Here is a 22,954-nt window from a genome sequence, read left to right as displayed (position 1 = left end):
TGTTTTATGTCTGCACATATTTTGACCATTATTTTATCAAAGTAGCATTTTTTCAGTCATGATTTGATCTTATGATTTAATACCTTGCATTTATTTCTTCAGTTTGATTTTACTTTTCATTGGCGTTCACTTTCTCAGCCAAAAAGCACATGTGGAAATATGATTAATTGGAATATAATTGCAGGAAGTACAGCATTTTGCAAAGTGATATGGGTGTGGGTGTGGAAGAGGGGCTCACCTTGGAAAATACTGCACTTCCTGCCAACATTTTCTAATGGCTGGCCTACTAAAGACCATATTGAAGACAAGAAGATTTTAAATCTAAGTTAAAATACTAGATACAAGTATTGCAGTCTTACTATGGAAGTATCTGCACTGAAAGTTGTTTTTTTTTTTATATATAAAATACTAAAGTAAATTACAAATGTATGGCAGCCCGAAAGGGTAAAAATAGCAGTGTTTTAGATGATGGCAATACATCAAATTGTACTATATAAAAATGCATAAATTATGCTACTAATATTCAAAAGGAAATGTCAGGTTCATTTGCCATCCCGAACTGGAATACTTACTTAAAGGAAAACAAATACACCTTTCTGTTGCAGCTTGATCATTTATTTTCACTTTAGATTATGTAACAGCTGTGTGTGTCTGTCTGTGTGAGTGTGTTTATCCATGGCTCATCAGAGTAGTATTTGAGCTCAATCCAATTAAACCATCCCATGTGGAGAGAGACCAAACTAAAAATTTTGGTACAGCAATCCTCGAAACCAAATAGAATGTCCGCTGGATTCTTAATCCCGCTCTTTAAAAAGGGAGATGTACTTTGCAAATTATAATTACAGGCTAACTCTGGTCTTTTGCAGGATATGAAATCATCATTCTATAGTTTTTGTCTTTTTCTTCCCCAAACTCAGTTACACTGCATCCATCTCCATTCTAAAAACAAATGGCGTGGCCGGCCGACTGCACGGTTAGCCGTGGGAGTACTGAATGGGGGCATGTAGCTACATTAGTGGCATAGCTGAGCTCTCAATATGAGAAAGCTGACACACTGGACTTGGTCTCTCATTTCATATTGTTCATCATAAAAACTGATTCAGTCTTGTTTTCTTCATGTGACGCAATTTTATTCTCCTTCTTCGCTCCTTGTTGTCATTGTTCTTCTCTTCAGCATAGTTGTGTGTAAAGAGAGAGTAGCTGTTTGGGTCGGCTCTAGCAGCGTGTCTCCTCTGGTAACAGGTGGAAGAACTCCATGCATGCTGCCACTGTTGCATTTAGTCCTTTTCTGGCACCAGCTTCAGCACTTTGCCAATGGCGATAGTTTTGCCTGGTGGAGGAGTGTATGAGGAGAAGTGAGGGACAAAATGGGGATTCAAGACTCACTGGAGAAACAAGTCAGATGTGAAAAGAAGCAAGTAGAATCATGATTTATTATCTCTGCTGTAACGTCTGTGTCTGTAAGCAAATTGTGAAAAATCTATTAGCTTAAACTCTAACTTTGTATTTTTTAACCAGGAGCCCATTTTCCTATGTTTTTGTGTCTAAAGGAGTAATGGGAACAACAATTTTTTAAAAATGGTTCGGCATTGATCGAGACTGCTGCAGCCAGCAGCGGTGAAACGGGTTGCCACGTAAACACTTCCATCAATTTACATCCACTAAAAGTGCTTGTTTTTGTCACTGACAGGCTCAGGTTATTTGTAGTGTTTAAACAACATTATGGAAAGGATCCCTACAGAGATAGACCTATTTGTTAAAGAGTAAGATCCTTTTGTTTAACAAATAATAACCAAGAAATTGCCACTGTCAAACCCACCAGACTCCATTTTAATAAACAGTAATTTTAGCGTATATAAATGCAGCATATCTTCACACCTAACTGGGTAAATTACGGATTTATTTCAACCAAACCAGAGTTAGTGACAGTTGAAAAGGTGGGGAGATGAAGCAAGATGGTTTTGTATGTTCTACTTTGTTTCTGTCGACTTTGAATGAAGTGTGTTTTACACGGATAAAATTACTGTTTATTTAAATGGAGTCTGGTGAGTTTGGTGATAACAATTTCAGGGCTGTTTCTGGTTAAAAAGAACCTTGCTCTTTAACAAAAAGATCTGTCTCTGTAGGGATCCTGTACATAAAGGCCCAGACATGCCAGACCAACCTCACAGAACTACCTGCAATGAAGGCCAACTGTTGCGTCGCCTCATGTCACCTGTGTCTCGGCTTAAAAGTTGAGCTTGAACACACCGTAAGTCCACAGCCAACTACCGCATACATTCTACACCTGCGAGAGAGGAACAATCTCTCCATACCAGCAGGTGATGTTCGTCTGTATTTGTCATTAAAATGGGCTCCACCATCTCCAACACTAATTCAACTTGCTGATTCGGCCAAAAAAAGCTAATGAGGGCCAACTAGTGCCAACGGTATGAGATACACTACAAAAACTAGGGCAACAGATGGTCATTGACAGCCTGACACTGACCAATGGCTGCTTGGTCCTAAGTTGTCAGACACCTAAAATAATAATCTGAGCCTGTCAGTGGCAAAACAAGCATTTTAAATAGACAGTGGGAACAATCGTGTTTACATTGCAGCCTGTTTCCCTCAATAATGAACCAACTTTAAAATGCTGTTCACATTAGACCCTTACACACAAAAACATGGGAAAATATGATCCAGGTTAAAAAAATATTAAACTTACCCTTTACATTAAACATCCTCAAACTGTCTTACAAACACACCCACAGTGTCCTTACCTTCGTCTCGCAGTGTGAATCGTCCCATCTGAGGGAAGTCTTTGAAGGTCTCTAAGCAGATGACTCCAGCTGCCCGGAGCCTGGCGATACACACCTGGTCCTGCTTAACAAAGCGTGGTCGTGTTTTGCTTTTCTCCCCCGTCTTCTTGTCCACCAGACAGATTAAGGCCTGCGGTCAGGATTTAAAGAGTTGAACTACAGTCCAGTAAGGCCAGGAGGCCATAAAAAACCACTGGCTAGGCAAATAAAATAGATAACAAGAAACACACTCTGATACTGTAAAATGTTTCAGCTACAGCTTGGGAAGTCGGACAGGTAACTTACTGAGATTTGCACTTCTTCAATGCAGGTGTGGATGTGAAGGACTGCATTGTAACCAGGACAAATGATTGATTTGTGCTCAATGATGACGATCTGAAAAAATGCATACAGAGTTGAAACAGAGCTGGATATATTAGTTCCTTATCTATAGTCTCCACATTTTTATATTTAAAAACAAGCTGCCCAGTGCTAAATGGCTTTAAAATGTGTCTCTCACAGATAAAATCAGCAAGCATCAGTCATTTAAATGCCTCATTCCCAACCATTGGGCACTCTGGCTCAGAACACTTGCTCTAAACACCGAACAATAAATCAAATAATGATAATGTTCTGCATCAAACAAGCAGCTAAGTGCTGCTGCTAACTGGGCTTTTAACAGTGGCTCTGCATAAACGTGTGGCTTTAAAATGAATCGGCTTTCAGCATAGCCTTCCCACCTACACCTGTTTTTTTTGTTTGTTTGAGTGGTGTGGTGGAGAGTCTATCTGGGAGTCTATCTGTTGGCATCAGATGGAATAAATGAGAGTGAATCAAGCCCCAACCTGAATCTCTTGATTCAGTCTCTCCCCGCAAGTAACGACCCTGAAAGTCAGATGTACAGTGAGGACACAGATGCCAGCATGCAGTGACTTTGATCATCTGGTGTCAGTGTACCTGTGCGTCAAAGGTGCGGCCGGAGTGGCAGAGGTTGTCAGGGCTACAGAGGATAAAACCGGGGAGGATTTCTTCCTCCTCGATGCCCTTCAGCCTCAACTTCAGGTTCTCCCCAGGACTTGCATCGTCTGTCTCCACATCGTCGCTCAGCAAGCTCAATACCTCCACTGTGTGCTGCAACACACAGAGACACACTCTTATTAGTATACACTTCAAATAAACACATTATTGCTATATATGGCTGGTGTTAGAAGTGAAACTATATCATTTTTCCATCTAGGCTGCAGTAAATTTAATACAAGAATGAGGCCTTGAAGTTATTTCTGGTAGGTTTCTTGGTCCCTTGTGAGAAGGAGGAAAGTAATACGGAGGAGAGCCCACCCTGTTCGGCATCATGACCAACTGCTGGGCTTTACTGATGGATCCAGACTCCAGCTTCCCGAGGATAACTGTGCCCATGTCCTGCAAGCACACACACACATTGAGAAGGGTCAGAGTGCAAGTCATAAATAACTTCTGATGTGTGTTAGTCTTAACTTTCAGAATCACTGGCTGATCAAAAGTTATTAATCTTGACCTTCAAATGTTTTGTAAAGCCTTTATGTAATGTAGGAATGTGTCAAAACCTGTTTTATGAGTGTGGACCATGATACCTGTCCTGAGTCAATACAGTATAACATTACAGCTACACCTATTGAACTCGGGAAAATACAACATATTGTCACTGTTCAATAAAAACCATGTATTGGATTGAAAAATGTACAAACTTCTTCAACTCATTGTAGTCATGTAAAGCTAAAAACAGGGTCCCTTAACTCATGCAAACCTGGCATTTTGGAGGTAGGTGGTTTTCACATACCAGCAGGCAAATATTAGCAGGCTGAAGATAAATAATAATACTGATGATATCCTGTTGACCTACAATATGAAAGCAACTATTCTTTTGCTTTCTCGCACAACTGCCCACTAAACAGTATTTAAGATGAAATAAAACTTTCTTTATCCTGAGGAAAAACGCTGTGCAGCAATTGCAATGCAAAGTGGGAAGAGTGCAAATACAAAGAGGGCAACTATATAAAAGCCTAAGATGACAGTACGGTGCAAATCCAAGATAAATGCAATGCTAAAATCAGGTATGTGTCTTACTGTATATCTCATCTCAGTTCCATTTACCTAGCAACAGCTATTTAATTGGCCCATTTTTTTTTTGTACTGAAGTGTATGTAGCAGTCCAGAACATTGGAGGAGTCTGTGAATTTATCCAAGCTCATAAAAACTCCCACACGATTTCAGGAACTAAGACCTAACACATAGTTTCAAAAACGTGCAAATTTGGATGTGAATCCCCTACAAGCCTCTCTTTGGGGAAATGGGCTTATCCACTTTGTTGTTGAAAGTTTGATGAGAAGACAGACTAAATTTAAGAAAAATCTGCCTACTAGCACCTCTAAAGCTCACTACCTGTACTTTTGGCCAGAGCCAGGCCAGCTGTTTCCCTTCTTTCCAGACTTCGTGCTAAGCTGAGCTAATTGAGATAGCTTTATATTTAAATGACAGACGAGAGTGCTATCAATTCTTCCATCAAGCTCTTGGTAAAGAAAGCAGCAAAGCATATTTTCCAAGCCGTTTCTACCTACATGAAATACGCCATGTTGTTTCTACAGTAGCCCAGAATGGACAAATCAAACACTGGCTCCAGATAGGGTGCTTTCTGTGTTGGCCACTGTAGTTCTTCTACAAACTTGACACATGGGAAAAGTTTTCGTTCTGCACCCTCACTGCTTGTTGCCACTAAACCCTACACACTGGACCATTAATGATCATGCTTGACAATCATTACGTCCAATATTCCTCACAAAATAATGAGGGTAATTGTTTTATCCACCGCTGCGTGGATCTGCAGAAAGCTTGCTATATGAAAGTCTTGGCTTGTCCATTCATATGCAGACAATTAACTGAACTATAATCCCTGTACATCAGGGGAACTCAAGTTGGGACTACTTAATCTTTTAACCACGATATAAGTCTCTTTGCAATCACAGGGAGAGAGGAGCATTTAAACATCTTGAAGACAAGAGGACAAAAAGAAAAGATAATTCATGAAGAACGGAAAGATGATTAATGTATGGACAAATGAGAAAGCTCCAAAATAACTCAGTCCCACCAACACTTACAGTATGTGCTGAAATGCTTTCAACATCCAAACTGAGGGAAGTGCCAAGAAGCTGAATTATCTTAAAGAGCAATGACTACGCAGAGGCTGCAGTATGTGTGTGTGTAAGCATGTTGGTGTGCACTTGAAAAATCACCAAAGAGGAAGCAGAACGACAAACTGGAGAGGGAACATAAAAAGATTTTGGCCAAGCGAACGAAAACCAAAAGAAATCTTGACACCCACTCATCTGCTGAGGACAGGGAGAAGACAAGCTGCCACAGATTTGTTTCTCTCTCTTTGAAAGAGACGGCCTCCAGCTGCTCACCTTGTACTTGTCGACAATAGGTAGTCTGACTGGTCCATCGCTGGATCTGGTGAAGTTTGGCAAACTGTCCAGATGGGCAATAAATGGCAGACCCCTGGAAAAGAACAAAAATCACCATTTGTAAAAAAAAATTTATTTTGGGGTCAGAAACTCAGAACTCAGTCTCCATGAGTGCCATGTCCTACCATGGCCTACGATGTGATCTGTGACAGCCTATGACTCATAAATCAAGTGCATACTAGCAGATTTTTAAATTCAGATTTTGATCAGACCACAGCTGTGTATCATATCTGAAGCATGTTGCTCTACAGTAGCCCATAACAGATAAATAAAACACTGGCTCTAGATCAGGGCATTTGTGTTTGCACATAAGCCAAAGTAGTTCTCCTTCACACTTGGTACACAGGAGAATTTTCAGTTCTGCAACCTCACCACTAGATGTCACTAAATCCTACACACTGCACATTGAAATAAAGAGAGGTTTTTTGTTAGAGAAAATGCATATATTTGCTAAGTGCTGGGCATACAACTGGATAAATGATACTTGGATTATATTGTGTGACTTGTGTTAGAGTTTGTAAACGGATGTTATGATATAGTTTTGCTGTTGTCAAACGTGGTCACCAAGAAATCAATAAATCAATATGTTTGCCGTTTTTTTAAAGATATTTCTTGGGGCATTTTTAGCCTTTAATGGATAGGACAGACAAGTGTGAAAGGGGGGGAGAGAGAGAGAGAGGGAGGGAGGGAGTGACATGCCTCAAAGGGCCACAGGCTGAAGTCGAACCCGGGCCGCTGCGGCAACAGCCTTGTATATGGGGCGCCTACTCTACCACTAAGCCACCGACACCCCAGTGCTTGCTGTTTTCTGTGGAGGCAAATATTACTGGCAGTCCGGATGGGCAGGAAAAAAAGTGATGAAAAGTAGGTTATTACTACCTTACAGAAATACTGTGTGAAATAGTCCACCTTCACCTTCTCTCCCCCTCTCTCTGTCTCTCTCTAAATACACACACACACACACGCACACGCACACACACACACACACACACACAGAGCTTGGACAGCGTCTTAGTCGTTTGTCCTGACAATTGTGCTACGAAACTGCATTAAGTTTGGAGCTTGGGGGTCGGGTGATTGATTAACATGAATCTTTAACATCACATACATCTTATTTTGTTATTTTTTATTGACCCCTGACACTACTTCATGTGACATATCGTTTTGTGTTCACTTTCCGAAGAAGTACCTCAACTTCAAAACTTGTTTTTTTGTTGTTGTTTTTTTTAAATGTTGGGAGTGCAATGCTCCACTCCCTTCAGACTTTTGTTTGGGCATTATTCTCTCAACTTTGCTCATCTTTAGTCTCCCTGTGTGCACACAGCCCTGCAGGCTCATGCCCTTTTTGTGGCTATTTGCAGGGTGTTTAACGATGCTAATTAGCGTCGACACATGCCTTAAACTGACAAGGAGATTCATCATTATAAGAACGCAGGTTTAAGAACATGTCATTAATCAGATGTAGACTTTTTTTGCTAAGATACTGGTGAATGAGGCCCAATGACATTGGGCGCTTTTTCACTCTGAGTTGATTTTTTTTAAACTCGAACCGTTTAGCGCGTTCCTGCAAAAGCTAAAGGCACATAGAGGGGAAAAACACAAGGCACTCAGCAACGCAAAAGGAGCGAGCAAAGGGTTTCACCCTCATTGAAAACCATAACTAAAACACACACTGTCTGATCAGGGCCTTATTCTACAGTCTACAGTATAGAGCTGCAACCTTTCGGGGAAAAAAAAAATGTTCCATTATAAAAATGAATGAATCAACATTGTGTCAGCGCTGCATACCAGAGCTCTCTGATCACCTCTGGGAAACGTAAAACTGTGCCAGAAAATAAAGGTAGTACTGATGCAGCATTAAAGGAACAGAAGCAGCTGGCGGGTCTCTTTTTTTATTCAATGTATCATCGTGTCTTTATAAATTCATGTGAGTACTGAGCTGTGAAAATGTTCTATGCAGGGTTCAAACTTAACTTTTTGGCTTACTAGCCAAGTGGCTAGTAAGCTTTAAAAATCTACTGGCCAAAAAAAAGTTTTCACTAGCCAAAAATCATAAATAGCATTTTGGTATATTTTCAATGTGTTATTACTATAATAAACTCAAGCAATTCTCAAAATACAATATTAGCATAATTTTGTGTGGAAATAAGGAATGAGTCAAATTTGATTGTTTAAAATACTTTATTAAAACATACTTTGCTTAATAAGCTTTACATTAAATGTATCAACTCATTGTTATATACTGGCGCATCTCAATAAATCACAATATTGTGAAAAATTTCAATATTTTTGGTCAGTTATTTCTAGAGCTGTACCCAAATATTCGGATATTCGAATATTCGTTTCTATGGGTAGGTATTCGTTATGAAAATTTGGTATTCGATATTCGTTTTTTTATTTACCTTTTTATTATTATTATTTTATTTTATTTTTTTTTACATATTTTTCTGGTGCTAAATGTAGTCTTTTGTTGTTGGTAAATGTAGGTTATTAATAAAAATCAAAACTTTGAAATTGCATTGTTAAAAATGTGAAAATAAAGTATAGCCTACCAACTGAGCTTGTGCACACGGCAGGCTTGAGCGCATCCGTCTGAGGCTGTGGATCAATGCCAAGTTTTACCACTTTATCACTATTCCCTCTAACTTGTAGCTGTTTTTTCATTATCTTTTGAATTTAATATGAATTATGGAACTGTTTTTGTCAACGTTTGTTTCCCCCGTTTTGTACAATAAATTATTGTTTAAAGTTTCAACAAGTTTCTTTTAGAGTACGTGACACAAGTGTGTTTTGAAAACGGCCGCGGACTGTCACCTGCTCAATGCATCAGTACCTTTGGATGCCATGACAGTAATAGCCAATAATGTCATATATCATTTACAGATTTAACAGACGATCACTGCTGAACGACCCACAGGTCCATTTGCGGGTCCCACGGGTTACGGGTTGACTTGCGCATCACTACCCAGCTCAGTCTATAAATGCTGTATACAACAGTAGACATTATATTCTATTCAGGCCGGCAGAACCAGCAGTGCATCGGCTCTACAGTGCACGGCACTGCTGATTAACCATTTTATTGCAGCACAGAGTGTCTGCCAGCAACCAATTACTTGCAGAGTCTTCCTACAACTTGTTTCAACGGTTCCGATTTAATCAGAAGACAAATTAAACAGGATGACTAGCCAATGTGAAAATCAAAAGAAAGCATAGAATAATGTAGCCTACTGAAGGAGACTGTTGTGCCATCACATCTTTTTTTGTGGTTTGAGAGCAAAGATCCGGTCGCTGGAGTGCTTTGCAAGGAGTCTTTGAAACGAGCCGAGCCTGGCGTAAAACCGGAGAGAGCAGGCAGCACGGCCGCAGCACGGCCACAGCACCCCCTTATCAGCCTTTCTAGGGCGTGGAAATGGTGGACCCTGAATCTCCAACTGCACGCTCACATTCTAGCTCCCACTTTGCGGCATGTTGTGGGCTTGAAGATCTGTTGTACGACACCGGCGCGCAACCAATGACATCACGTAGCCTACACACAGCCAGGGGCGGGAGAAACAACAATAACAGTAGTTTGGCCCTATTTTTTTCACTCGCCAGAGTGGCTGGTTAGGTGACTTCATTTACTGGACAAAGGGTTAAAATTAGTCGCCTCTGGCGACTAGCGACTGCTAATTTTGATCCCTGGTTCTATGACTACTTTGTGAACATGTGACAAAGCATCATTGTTCAGGTGAATCGAGTGTGTGTAGCTGGGTTCAGCCAGTGGTAAATACAGGCTTAAGAGGATGATTGTGTATTTAAAATTCCTCCTGTGAACCAGACAACCCAACAAAAGTTCACACTGTACTAACAAACCATCCCACCAACTGCACTTACGTGTACCAGGGGCACTCGGGCACGGGGTCCTTGAGGTTGGCACCTGTGAGTCCGGAGCAAGGCATAAAGTGGATGTCCTTCTTGGGGTTGAAGCCCACTTTCTTTAGAAATGGAACCAGCTTCTCCTTACACTCTTCATACCTGCAGGAAAGTAATGAAATATGTGATTATTTACTACAATATGAGAAACATAACACCATGGGTTTTTACAAAAGAAGACGTCAGATAGGAGCTATTAACGGACCATCTGAATAAAAGCCAATGCTAATAATTAAATGATGGAAAGTGTTTCGGTGCCAACTGGAGCCGTGACAAATATTTGAAGCATCATGGATAATGATTCTCACACTTTCCATCACACCATCGTTTCCATCGTACTGCTCATGCACAGGAATACCTTCAGCAACAGACTGACACCACCTGCTATATTTGCAATATATTTCACTTTAAATTCAATTTTAAATTTGCTTTAAATTTGCATTTTATGTTATTTTAGTCCTTTCATTTTGTACTCTTTGTATCTGCACTCCACCAACTTTGTATTGCAACTGCTGCAGAGCAATTTTCATCAGGATAATTAAAGTTCTATCATAACTTAATCGATTAGTCGTCAACCATTAAATTAATAGCCAATGAATATGATAATCTATTAACTGGTTTGAGTGATGTTTTAAGGGAAAAAGTAACTATTCTCTGATTCCAGCTTTCTAGGTGTGAATATTTTCTGGTTTCTTTACTCCCTTTATGACAGTAAACTGAACGTTTCTGGGTTGTCATCCTGGGTTTTGTAATGTCATAGGGTATAAAATCTGGAGCTGACATCTCACAAGTTTGAGACATATATCTCTGGTTTCTGGCTTTGAGAGAGACGCTCATGTTCATAAATCCTAGGCTATTGGAATTCTTAATTTAGGTGGTGTGCCCCTTTAAGCCAACACAAACACATCATATCTATCTTAACCCGATTCCTGTTCACCTTTCTAGGCTCCAGTTGACGGTGGGGTCATCCATCTTGTTGACCAGGACAATGAGATGCTTGACTCCTGCTGTTTTAGCCAGCATGGCGTGTTCCCGCGTCTGTCCACCCTTCTCAAAGCCGGTCTCAAACTCACCCTTCCTCGCTGAAATTACCTGATACAAACCAATAAGGGAGGTAAATAATTCCACAGTTACGGTTCCATGACATTTAAAAGTGTCGTCTTCTTTAAATAAATTCTGTGACCTTATTTGTAAACTATAATAAAGATGGACAGTGGAAAAAGGATTTTGCTGCAGAGGCGAATTGAGACGTTTCCGTGGATATGCGTAAATACTTTTTTTTTTTTTCCTGTGGTGAAACACCAGTGAAATCATTTACCAGTGGATTTACAGGATTTAATCTCTGTGTGTCCAAGGTTTAAGGTTGGTGAATGTTAGGATAGGCGTGTTTGTTTATCTCACCAGGACTGCCAGGTCGGCTTGTGAAGCTCCACCAATCATGTTGGGAACAAAGCTCTTGTGTCCGGGGGCGTCCAGGATGGTGAAGTGTTTTTTCTCAGTTTCAAAGTAAGCCCTCCCGACCTCCACCGTCTTTCCCTTGTCTCTCTCCTCCTGGTTTGTGTCCAGAGCCCACGACAGGTACCTGCAACCCCCACGTTTATTTATTCATTTATGTTTTACAAAACTGTTTTATGAGCATTTAAAACTGCTGTGCCAACCACGGCTGTTGTTGGGCAATATTTGCTTGAATTATTCATCCTGAACACCATGTTGATGCTGAATAAAACATGCAAAATAACAAAATATGGTGGGTCAGATTTGGTGCTTCTGAGAGCTTTCATTAACATGTTTTTCTCACCATGTCTCCCTATTTTTTTCTTTTGCTTCTCTTTCATATTTTTCCAGGGTTCGCTTGTCCACCATTCCAGTTAAGTACCTACAAAGGGGGGAAAAAGAAAATAGAAAGGTGAGAAGCAGGGGGTCATGGAAATGATGTTGTCTTTATTATACCTGTGGCATTATGGAGGCAAAAATGAAACTGAGGCTGAAACTGAAGAAAAACAACTGTTGTGTAAGAGGCAAAATGTTGCGCAATAGCTAACAGCCACCGTGGCATCAATAAACACTGGACTGTTTTGTTTGTTTGTTTGTTTTAATTTTCTAAGTCTGGACGCAGTTTTCCATAAAATGGGAAAATTAGTCACACTTCACGGCATTTAAGAAAAATAATAGATATTTTTTAACTATTCAGAAATCAGAAATACTTTATTTCGAGGGGACACTTTTCAGTTGCTTTTATACTGTATGCAGGCATAGAGAAATTAAAGAAAATTGAAATAGGAAATATGCAAGAACAAATACGTTACGCAACCATAAAAAAATATTGAGCAGCCCTGCAGCATTGTGATCAGACGACACATAACATTAAAAAAGTATTACTCACATGATCTGTCCTCCAATAGTTGATTTACCAGCATCTGACAGACAAAAACATTCAGAAGATAAATGAAAGTTTCTACAGTCTTCCTCAGATAAATTAATATACATATAGATACAAATGGGACGCACCCACGTGACCGATAAAGACCACGTTCACATGTTCTTTCTTGGGGGCATCTGGTGGTGCCGGAGCCACTTTAGGCATGGGCATCTCCTCTTCTTCCTCCTCCATCATCATCTCCTCATCCTCATTCCTCGCAGCGCCCTCCTCACAGGCTCCTCCTGAGCCCAGGTCCTCCTGTCCTCCGCCTCCTCCTCCTCCCCCTGGCTCCTCCTTCTGCTCCCACGTCTCTTCCTCTGTGGTCATGTCTGCATCTGTGCCTCCATTCTCCACCGGAGCTGAAACCAAACAAACATATATATATATATATATATATATATATATACACACACCTGGTATTCCTCTGTAATGTCTAGATGCTACGGAGGAACTATTTAATATTATAACATCTTTTTGGCTGGAATGAAAACCTGCAGACTGATGGCGAATAAATCCTGATTGATTCTGAATCCTGGAATTCACTCAAGCTGCGACGTTTCTGCCAGTTTTATGTTTATACCAAACTTTAATCCTTTTACCACATTTGCACAAAAATTTGGAACAAGAGCCGCTTTTGCACACATCAAACACATGCAGGAACAAATCCAACTTCAAAGACAAAACTGCACTGAGTGAAGTCACTTTATTCCCTTGCATCTCCTACACCATTATCATTCACCTGCTCTATTTTAGACAATATGTTTAGTTTGTATTGTGCATCCAGTTATGTCATTTTATGTTGTTGTAATTTTATCTCTGACTGAATTTACATTCACGTGCTATGCTGTGGTGCAGCAGTTAGCACTATTGCTGCACAACAACAAAGTTCTGGGTTCAAGGCTGCTGGTCAGCTTGGGCCCTTTTATGTGGAATAAACTGTAATTTAAACATCCAATCTGTCAGAGAAATACATGTGTTCACTGTCACAACAGCTGCACAATCTCTCTTTGGTTGTCAACCACAAGGTCAACTGTTGGTTGTGTCCTTGCGTGGATGTTTTTAAGACTGAACAGACCTTTTCGGGTCATTTCTAATCTTAAACTTTTATTCTATGGGCGCCCCTGTAGTTCACCAGAGGCCTGTATTAAAAAAGCAGGATATCTTTTCGTTATCTAGCTTGACTAATCCTAACACTGGCTGTCTGGAAAGCCGGTATTACAAGGCTGGTTATCAGTTAGTTCAGTCAACTCTGGGTCTTCCTATCCAACCACAAGCATGTACTGTACATGTGAAAGAGGCGGGGATGTTAATTATGAGCAACATCATCAGAACCATGAATGAAGTCGGCTACTTCGGTACCAAAAGTTTCCGGGACTGTGAGACAGTAAGATGTCAGTGGCATGGGATGTAAATAATACTCTGTAATCTTATAACGGAAAACGTAGAAATATTTTGAATACTATCCAAAAATACACTGTCGGCTGAGACTTAAATTACGTGTAGGTATCACTAGGCTATATGTGACATATGTTTTGCTATTTAGTTGGAAGATGATGAAACTACTACTAAAAGACTGCTTCTGTTTCTAATGAAATCTAATCTTTTTTTCCCTAATTCTCATCACACAGGTGTCTCATGTTATTTTGAGCTGCAGTGATGGAATCAGAGTGCAAAGTCTCAACACTACCACTGTAGACTAAACTTTGCACAAGTTGAAATACAGCTAAAATCATGTGTTTAGCGCTGTAAATGATCTTTGTGTTTGTTAGAAGTTCTGTTTTGAAGCCAGTAGAAATAGAGCCCTGAAACAATGAAATGATTCTCCTGACCTATAGCAACATATAGGCTCCTCTTTTTTACATGAGACTTTGGACGTTTATCCATGGATACTCTTTTCTTCAGTGATCTGATTGGTCAGAGGTTGTTGGGTGTTGACAGGCTGTGATCAGATACTCTGAACATAACCTGCTCTGGAGCTGTTAGCTGTTCAGCATGTTACCAAAGCGATTTATCCCGGTACAAAAGAGAACCAGCCTTGTAGTACTGAAAACCCAGAGTTAACTCTGTTAAGTTACCTCGCTAACTCCAAATCCTGCTTTGCAGTACAGACCTCAGGTGGAGCACTTATCAGTGAGGCTGAGAACTTACCACAGTGGCCCAGGTTCAAGTCCATACCAGGCTCTTTGCTGCATGTCATCACATCCCCTATCTTTCCTGTTTCTCTCACACTTTTAAAAAATAAGCAAAAATGCTAAAAAAAAAAAAATATATATATATACATCTAATAGAATAATTATTTTTCAAAAATCTAACTGCAGCAAAAACTATAAAATTTCTCGGTGCAACAACTATAGTTGAAGCTGTCTACATATATGAAAGACCTCAAGGATAGCAGACGCTCATAAAAGTTATTTGCCTTTGCTGGTATTCTATAAAGAGTTGCAAGACTTCACTGTGGTCTGCAGTTAATCATTCATTAGTCCTGTCCAACTCGTTAGAAGCACAATCAGTGCAATGTTCTACTGAACAAATAACAAAACAAAAGAAAAAACTGTAACGAGAGTACGCTGAAATCTGCTGAGCTCTGCAGAAGGAGCATCTTCCCATGGCAACACACAAATAAGCCTCCCATTTCCGTAACTATGAAATTATGCAGCCCAGCAGTCATGTACAAAGCCTATTTTCTTCTCAACCCTCCTCGTTTATAACCAGCCTGTGAGATATTGCTGCTGGCAACTCAGAGCACCATCCATGCCTTGACTTTGTCGACAGTCTCATCGTGCTGTAATTAGAATTTTTCTCTCAGACACGCTCAGAGAAATCTGACAAGGCAAGTATTAGAATAAGCATCTCCATGAATATGTCTGTGGGAAATGTGAAAAGGAAAGGTATCTCATCATTCTCTCTGTCTAATAAATATACATAGCATCTGATCTCTTTTTTTTGGCCTCCCTGTGTCACTCACTCTGCTATAGCTGCAGTGCTCAGCCACTCTATTAAAAAACAAAAACACCACCAGTTCTCTGTAACCTGAGAAGAGGCATACAGCATCCAGGGGTCAAAATGTGACTGAACCTGATTCGCGCAAATTAAAACTAGTCAGCAAGTAGTGACTGAAGGAATGGCACAAATGCAAATTGGTTTGACACTCAGCAGACAGAGACCTCGGACATGCCGCGCTTGACACACCACAGTGTGGGCCAATGGGATGTCTATTTCGGGCATGGACAAGTGAGGTTGCATCATATTATACGTAGGCCCATGCACATGAGTTTACCAATGCCAGCAATCCAAATATGGCTCAGTAAGTGAACCTACAAGAAGGGGCTCAAAAGTGAGCATCCAAGCTTTCCTGGTCTGCATGAGGCTTGGTCTGATTTCAAATCTGGCAGCAGGTAAAAGTGCACACCTGAGCCTGTAACCACACCTATCCTGTGGTAACAACCGGCCTGACAGGCAGAGCTGTAACTGATGAACTTTTAGATGTGGTGCGAGGTGTACGATGTGGGTGCATACCAGCTGTTTCTGCCACCTCCATGCTGGCCACTGGGTCAGGGGCACCTTTGAGGAAAGAAAGCAAAGCATGTCAAACTTCCATAAATATTTATTAGACAATGATTGTCAGGCTTAACGTCTCGTTGTGACAGTTACTGCGTTATAAATCTGCTACTACACCGTCACAACACATGACTAACACTGAAGCCGACTTGTTGATTAGTTAGTGGAAATGCGATCACTGTGGCACAGGCTGGACTGAGCACATCGAGTTACACTGAGCAAGGCTAACTTAGCTGGATTAGCAGTCAAGCTAGCAAGTTAAGCTAACTTCCAGCCAGCTGTCTGGCATTCACGTACCGTCTGAGGCCGGCATTTCCACGGCGCTGGCTTGAAGGAAGCTCGGTACAAACACCGGGGCATTAACGTTGGGGACAAACGGCTTGGCGTTGACGTTGAGGGCGGCGAAGGCGGTGGGGAGCTCCGCCGCGGCAGCCGGGGCCTCGGCATCCTCCTCCAGCTCCCACGAATCCGGGGCTGTGTCTCTCGGGTCCATCGCACCTTTTTCTAGAGTTGACAAGCTCTCCACTACCGGGGAAGGTGGATGGTTTGTAAGGTTCCGTTAAAACGCGTTGAGTTGCTGGTGTGTTTTAGACTCTTAGCAGCACGTTTGGTGAAGTTCCCATTGCTTTGTTAAGCCTTGCTTTCGCAAGCATATGGATCCCGTAGCCGACGAGAAGTGCTGTACAGCCGCCGCACGTCCCGCAAGCACCGCTAGGGGCCAGCACCGGACTCCTGCTCACTGTACCAACATGTTAACACCAACTTTACATGTCTCTTATCTGTGGGTAGTCTGAGCAATCTCCGGAATTATAAACTGTAAAAAAAAGTACATAACAATATATTGCCTTGTGTTTATTTTAACATTTATGAAACACAGGGAAAATACAACAGAGTATAAATAGAATAAATACATCAAAAGTACCTGGTACAAGACTGTCAGCATGGCTTCAATAAGTTTTATAAGTTAACAAACTCAATAAATAAATCCATTAAAATACCTTACATAACTTTAAATAGTCAGGAACAGAGGACTGTGCTAACATGTGTGTCTCCTCGTGTTATCCTTCACTCTTTGGCATCAGTAATTCCTCCAGCAGAGATGGCAAACGTGGCCTCGTTCTCAGGCATATCGGGACTAGAGGAAATCAAGGAGAGATTAAAAAAAAAAAAGTAGAGTAAATTTGAGTCCCAAATGTTTTAATTGTTCACATTAATTAGTCTGAGGTCACAGGCCAGATTCAAGTCATTAACAATCAAGTCAAAGCAACCACTTTTAGTTTACTCATACATGTTAGAGCATTTATCTTCAGTTGTTTTTTGACATGGTATACATTTTGTACAGCTTCTCCTGACAGTTCATTTGTAAGCCACTCCTACACTATGCACTGCACGCTCACTAGTACATCACATCATACCTCCAACGGTGTGTTTAAAACGACATTTTCATCTCCTCTACAAGTAGGCCTATGTTGATGATTAGCAGGTACAAAGATAGGCTCAACTTGAAAATGGTGTTTAATAGTCACATCATGAGATACACTTGGGGCAGAACATGACTTTTTAGGACACACAAATGTTATTTTTTAACTATAGACTGTCTAAGGCCTTGAGTAGGGCCTTAGTGATATGAGAGAAGTAAACTAACATGATAGGCAAAAAAACCTTATTGACATGTCACAGCATCTATTCAGGTTAGGGCTGGGCAATATGGAGAAAATCAGGTATCATCATATTTTTGACCTGACACCTCAAAATTGATATTGCAGATATTTCAGTGTTGTGTTTTGGTGCTTTTACAAAATATCTACCCAATAATATTTCTGATAAATATTTATCAGTGATGTAAATATAATGACCACAAAAAATTTACATCACTTTACTGTAATGACACCTTTCAAACCAGGAAATAAGACAACATTTATGATATTTAAATATCTAAAATCTGAGAGGATAACTAGTTTCTTATCATGATTGATTATTACCCAGCCCAAATGTGGGTACAGATAACATGGTAACAGGGAAATAAAACTTCAATAAAACATCAATATTATAATCAAAAACAGCCAACTACCTGTCGAATATTTTGGCAATCCTCATCTCTCCACGCCCCTTCCTCAAGCTGATCCGTGTGGTGGAGGCGTGGGCCAGGATATGCCCACCGATTGGCTTCTTGGGATCAGCCTGAAAACTAAAACAAGGCCAAAAAAATTTAAAAAACAAAACAATGTTGCACTCAACATGTCAGCAACCAAACAGAATTTTAAGTATAACACCTGTCTGATTTTTTCAGAATTAGAGAATTTGCTATCTCTTACGTCATTCCTGCACCGGGATCAGCTGTCATTTGGTTGGTGACAAAAACGGCTACGTTGTACTCTAAGAAAGGACATAAATGAAAGCAAATAATCAGGGATTATCAGGGATATTACTCCATTTTTACTTAATACATATTTAAGGCCATCATGTGAGAGACACACAAGCTAAATTAGTCAAAAACAGCAGTATTAATTTCTGCTGATATTCCCTGTATATGACAGATAAGATATATGGCTGATGTCTGTGGCTTTTACATATTTGCACATAAGCAGACTCCTGGTTCAGACCTTCTGAGATCTTCTGCAGCCTGGAGAGCATCTGCGCCAGTTTCTGCTGCCGCTCAGCCAGCTCGCCTCGACCAGAGAAGTCTACTCTGAACAGAGCCATGATGGAGTCGATGATCTGACAACAGGGAGGAGCAGACAAGAAGGAGACTGAAAGGCTGAGGGAGCTAGACAGAGATGCCTACTTTTAGAATTTATGCCTGCTGTTTAACACACAGAAATAAAAACAAGAATGTGTTCATTCTCGCCCTCCAATAGCTTCACGCAGAGAATGACTAAAATAGACAGGGGAAGTAAAACCACAAACATGATGAATATGTGAAAACATCTTTTTAGAGTTCATACTTTTACTCACCAACAGTTTGAACACTCCTCCTTCCTCATGGAATTTAGCTGCTACAAAGTCCAACAGCTCCATCTGATGTTCACCTGAGGAGTGAGCAAGACAAATGTTTAAATGTTAGTGTTGTTTCAATACAAACTGCTCTGCCTTTAGAACACCACAAAAGTTTTCTGGTCTAAATGAACTGTGTGTTCGCACTGGTATAGGCCCGGGCATAAAGCACGTTGTCCAGCACAGCACTGTGGTCCACATTAAACCTGTCAGCGATGTCTCTCAGTCTGTCTGGACGACTGGAACCACACAGGTACAAGTCAAGGATAATGAGAAACATAGGCTGATACACACATGAACAGTCAGTGTAGTCACATTATGGCAACTACTGGAGAAATATCTCCTATAAACATGTTTTCAAAATCAGCACATAGTGGGGATGTCATGCATGGAGCCATGTGTTGACGATGGTAGCAGCTATAGCCAAGGTTCCTCCTGGGACAGCAAATAAACATCACCCAAACTGCATATCAAATGTTGTACAGCTGTTTCCATCAACATGAGGATACAAGGTGTTCTCTGTGTCAATGAAGACGACTTTCCCACCTGAGTAGCCATCCTCGCCTGGCAGCTGAGCAGTGACTGGACAACAGCAACACAGAATCTGTTTTATTTGACTTGTACAGTGTTGGTTTATCAGCAGCCGCTTTCAAATGCCATGTTACTCACCACAGAAAGTGTGAGACAGCTGAGTTTTTCCTGTGCGGAACTCTGTAGGATGAAATAATGTTGGGAGTTTTGAGCCAGTACTCCAAACTAAGTGATATTCAAACAATCTAATCATATACAATATGTTAAAGTATAGGAAGACATCCTCTTACCTCCAAAGGCCTCTGTGATAGCCATGCTCTCTATACCGCCACCTAAAAGTTTACTGCAGAGATAAAAGGTGTTTTAACATCTACACAATAAAATGTCAATACTTAAGAAAATATATGTATTATGCCCCTTTATCTCCCACCTTGATAATATAGTATATGCAATTGTAAATGCATAAAATAAAAATATAAAAAGATATGTTCAGTGGTGTAAATCCTACATTCAACATGTTAACAATATTAAGAGTAAATCTTAACTCGAACTCCTGGCTCCCGGTTGTGATGTGGAACACCTGCTTCCTCTTGGCGCTGTACTCAAAGGCAGTCTGGAAACCAACATTCTACAATGTAAAGGAAATTATCTAATACATAAAACATTCTGCAGCGTGCAAGTAGTTCAGTCTTCCACAGGAATAAATGAGAACAGGTTAAAGAATGACACAAAATTCACAGGAGACAATCCCAATTTTACCAGCATCTTCCCAGCAGCCTCCTTGATTTTTTCCACTTTTGCCTCTGACAGGCCCTTGATGTTGCACAAAGCCTTGCGAGTGGTCATCTGGATCCCCTTCACAGTGCAGATGCCCACTAACTTCAGCTTTTTGATGTCTGCCATATTCTGTGGTCACAAGTGAGGAGGAACAGAGAGATGCTCACATATACAAATTATTTTTGAACTGATGTGAAAAATCTGCACATGTTTCAGCCCTGCTGCTTATTACTCACAATCCCATGTTTCTGTAGGAGGTCAATGTCTTGGAAGAAGGACTCCTGTTAGGGTCAGAGGAAAAGAAAATCTATATGAGGAAGTTGCTGAGCAGTAAACTTGAATACTGAAGAGATTTTTTTGACCCTAAAAACATCTGTAGTAACGTTATGCATAAGTTATCAGTATATGATTAGGTTGTCACACTATTGTCATATAATATTTATTACATTAGCTAAATTGTTTTCAATAAAAAAAGTTTATATTTTAAATTGTTCTTATTACAATTATATTGATATATGTTGTGTACATATTCCTATCTGGACAGTTTGGTCATTTAAATTGTTAGTCAGGCTCATAATTAGCATTGATGGCAACTCATTTAAAAATTTAATGGCTATGGGGGAATTTTTTAGCAAAGTTTATTAGAATTTTTAATTATATCTCACCTCCTCATCCTGGTAACCACTATCTTCTTCAACGACCTGGTCCTCTGCACATTTCATTTTCATGTAGTAACGTTATAAATTAAACGCTGAAGATAAAATGGATGTTAAGATTCAGTTACTGTCAATCAGTAGGGATCATTAGCCAAGGTTAGCTAAATTAGCTTGCTAATCTTTCTAGCAAATTGCTAATTTAGTTAGCTTACACTGTTTTTTTAACTGCTCACAACATAAACAAAACTGTCGGTAAAGCTATCAAAACTTTGCTTGGTCGACTGCGTTACCTCAAAAACAACCAGAATCTCAAGATATTGATTAAAAAATACAAGTTTAAATTAAAAGAAAATGTTTAGAGACCTCTTTGGTTCTTGAATTAGCTTGCGCGAGGCAACTGGCGGGAATCCGTAATTGTTGTCTCATTCAAATGCAGTCGGAAATTAGAAATGCATCAGTTGAACGAACATAAACCAGGGATAATTTATGACGTTGCTAATAATTATTGATTACATGTGCCGAACTCCATAAAGTGCTATATAGCAGGTTTGAATTTTCAAAAATGTTCATTAGAAAACAAACAGAACATGTTCCCATTATAAGCCTTAGTTCTCTTTTTACATCCATGCTCAGGACCAGGAGCTGAAAGAGAGCAGTGAATGCAGCACGTTTTCTGGACTCTTTGTAGTGTTGTGTAGTGTATGTGCTGCTTTCTGGATATAATGGATATGCTATATATGTTATTATTCTGTGGTGTCTCATGGCGGTTGGGTATAGTTGTATGTGTGATACAATAATAAAAACCTAAGCATCATCATCATCATTACTACAAAAATGGACCCTTTTCACTGCAGACATGTTGCAGCAGGACAAGCACAAGTGTAAATAATATTAGTTATGACTGCATTATATTAAGGTGCTTCAGTTCCTGCTCCTGGGTAATAATTAATGTCTTGATTGCACTTGTACTTTCCCTGCTATGAATAGTCAAAATGTCTGCTGTGAAGAAAAGGTGTTTAGGGCATTTGAATCTGTTAGCTATTTTGAGACAGTTGAAAAAGAAAAAACATGAAAATTCAGTGAAAAAATTATTCCTTAACTCCTATTCACTTATTTTTATATCATAAACCATTTAAAATGTCATTGCTTTACTTGGCTTCCATTCATGATTCCTTATACAATCATTTCTGGGCATTTCTGAAAGTAAACACTTGGGTTTCCATTTGATTCGGTGCTTTAATTTTCGCAGTCATGTTGAACACAAAACAGAAACATGGGTTTGCTTACTGACCAGAGGTAAGAGATTGTAAATTCACATGGATGATGACAGAGAATAGAAAACATTCTCTTCAGACTGGATATGTCAGGGTAATATTGAGACATTTAGCATTTAAAAACTTCATTGGCCACCACAACCACATCTGTCCAGAACCGTATGACATGTGTTCTGTCTTAAATGACAAAATAATTGTGTTATATCACATACTATGAATGGAAAAAAGACACAACAATCTTTCATCATTTAACAGCACAGAATGTGGTGTTGGTACATTATACAATCCATTGCTTAAAACCAAAGCAATAACTGTGAAATGAGAGGCATTGCACTTTGACATACATACATACATACATAGTACAACTTTGAACCATGACAATTGTGCAGACAAACGCAGCACACAGAAGAGAGTGTCATTTAGCTCCTGCAAGTTCGAGGCCATTCTGTAAACCAACATTATCACTGTCTACAGGGTGCTCCACTCCACAATGCTTCAGACCTGTCTGTCAGATATTCTGTTAACATTAATCTCCACATATAAGTGGAACCAGCAA

At 40.0% G+C, this 22,954-nt stretch overlaps 2 protein-coding genes across 2 annotated transcripts; both read right to left on the bottom strand.

Annotated features, from left to right (window-relative positions):
- Positions 1 to 599: 599 nt before the first annotated feature.
- Positions 600 to 16,793, bottom strand: gspt1 (G1 to S phase transition 1). The gene is made up of 14 exons (XM_033611514.2): positions 16,464 to 16,793; positions 16,125 to 16,169; positions 12,698 to 12,967; positions 12,573 to 12,606; positions 11,988 to 12,065; positions 11,591 to 11,771; positions 11,127 to 11,281; positions 10,151 to 10,291; positions 6,218 to 6,311; positions 4,119 to 4,199; positions 3,738 to 3,911; positions 3,087 to 3,176; positions 2,763 to 2,931; positions 600 to 1,330 (listed from the first exon to the last, which is right to left on the bottom strand). The coding sequence occupies exons 1-14, from the start codon at positions 16,657 to 16,659 to the stop codon at positions 1,278 to 1,280; spliced, it is 1,761 nt and encodes a 586-aa protein (XP_033467405.1). The 5' UTR covers positions 16,660 to 16,793; the 3' UTR covers positions 600 to 1,277.
- Positions 16,794 to 17,138: 345 nt separating this feature from the next.
- dmc1 (DNA meiotic recombinase 1) lies at positions 17,139 to 21,190 on the bottom strand. Its single transcript, XM_033611515.2, has 13 exons — positions 21,134 to 21,190; positions 20,705 to 20,749; positions 20,451 to 20,597; positions 20,237 to 20,319; positions 19,982 to 20,034; positions 19,830 to 19,871; positions 19,670 to 19,742; positions 19,308 to 19,399; positions 19,122 to 19,195; positions 18,770 to 18,884; positions 18,482 to 18,542; positions 18,238 to 18,354; positions 17,139 to 17,301 (listed from the first exon to the last, which is right to left on the bottom strand). Exons 1-13 carry the CDS (start codon positions 21,188 to 21,190, stop codon positions 17,232 to 17,234), a joined length of 1,029 nt encoding a protein of 342 aa, XP_033467406.1. The 3' UTR covers positions 17,139 to 17,231.
- Positions 21,191 to 22,954: the final 1,764 nt, after the last annotated feature.

Source organism: Epinephelus lanceolatus, chromosome 21 (genome assembly GCF_041903045.1).
Source record: "Epinephelus lanceolatus isolate andai-2023 chromosome 21, ASM4190304v1, whole genome shotgun sequence".
Classification (NCBI taxonomy): domain Eukaryota; kingdom Metazoa; phylum Chordata; class Actinopteri; order Perciformes; family Serranidae; genus Epinephelus; species Epinephelus lanceolatus.
The sequence above is the reverse complement of the archived record's forward strand: the minus strand, read 5'-3'. Positions and strand labels throughout refer to the sequence as shown.

Excerpts from the sequence above, each read along its gene's own strand:
- gspt1 (XM_033611514.2), bottom strand. The coding sequence starts at position 16,659 with ATGGACCCGAGAGACACAGCCCCGGATTCGTGGGAGCTGGAGGAGGAT. Across the intron at positions 11,282-11,590 it reads AAGCCGACCTGGCAGTCCTG|GTAATTTCAGCGAGGAAGGG; the intron begins GTGAGATAAACA and ends GGTTTGTATCAG. Across the intron at positions 3,177-3,737 it reads GCCGCACCTTTGACGCACAG|ATCGTCATCATTGAGCACAA; the intron begins GTACACTGACAC and ends GCATTTTTTCAG.
- dmc1 (XM_033611515.2), bottom strand. The coding sequence starts at position 21,190 with ATGAAATGTGCAGAGGACCAGGTCGTTGAAGAAGATAGTGGTTACCAG. Across the intron at positions 19,196-19,307 it reads TTATGCCCGGGCCTATACCA|GTGAACATCAGATGGAGCTG; the intron begins GTGCGAACACAC and ends CTCACTCCTCAG. Across the intron at positions 17,302-18,237 it reads ATTGCCAAAATATTCGACAG|TCCCGATATGCCTGAGAACG; the intron begins GTAGTTGGCTGT and ends GATTTCCTCTAG.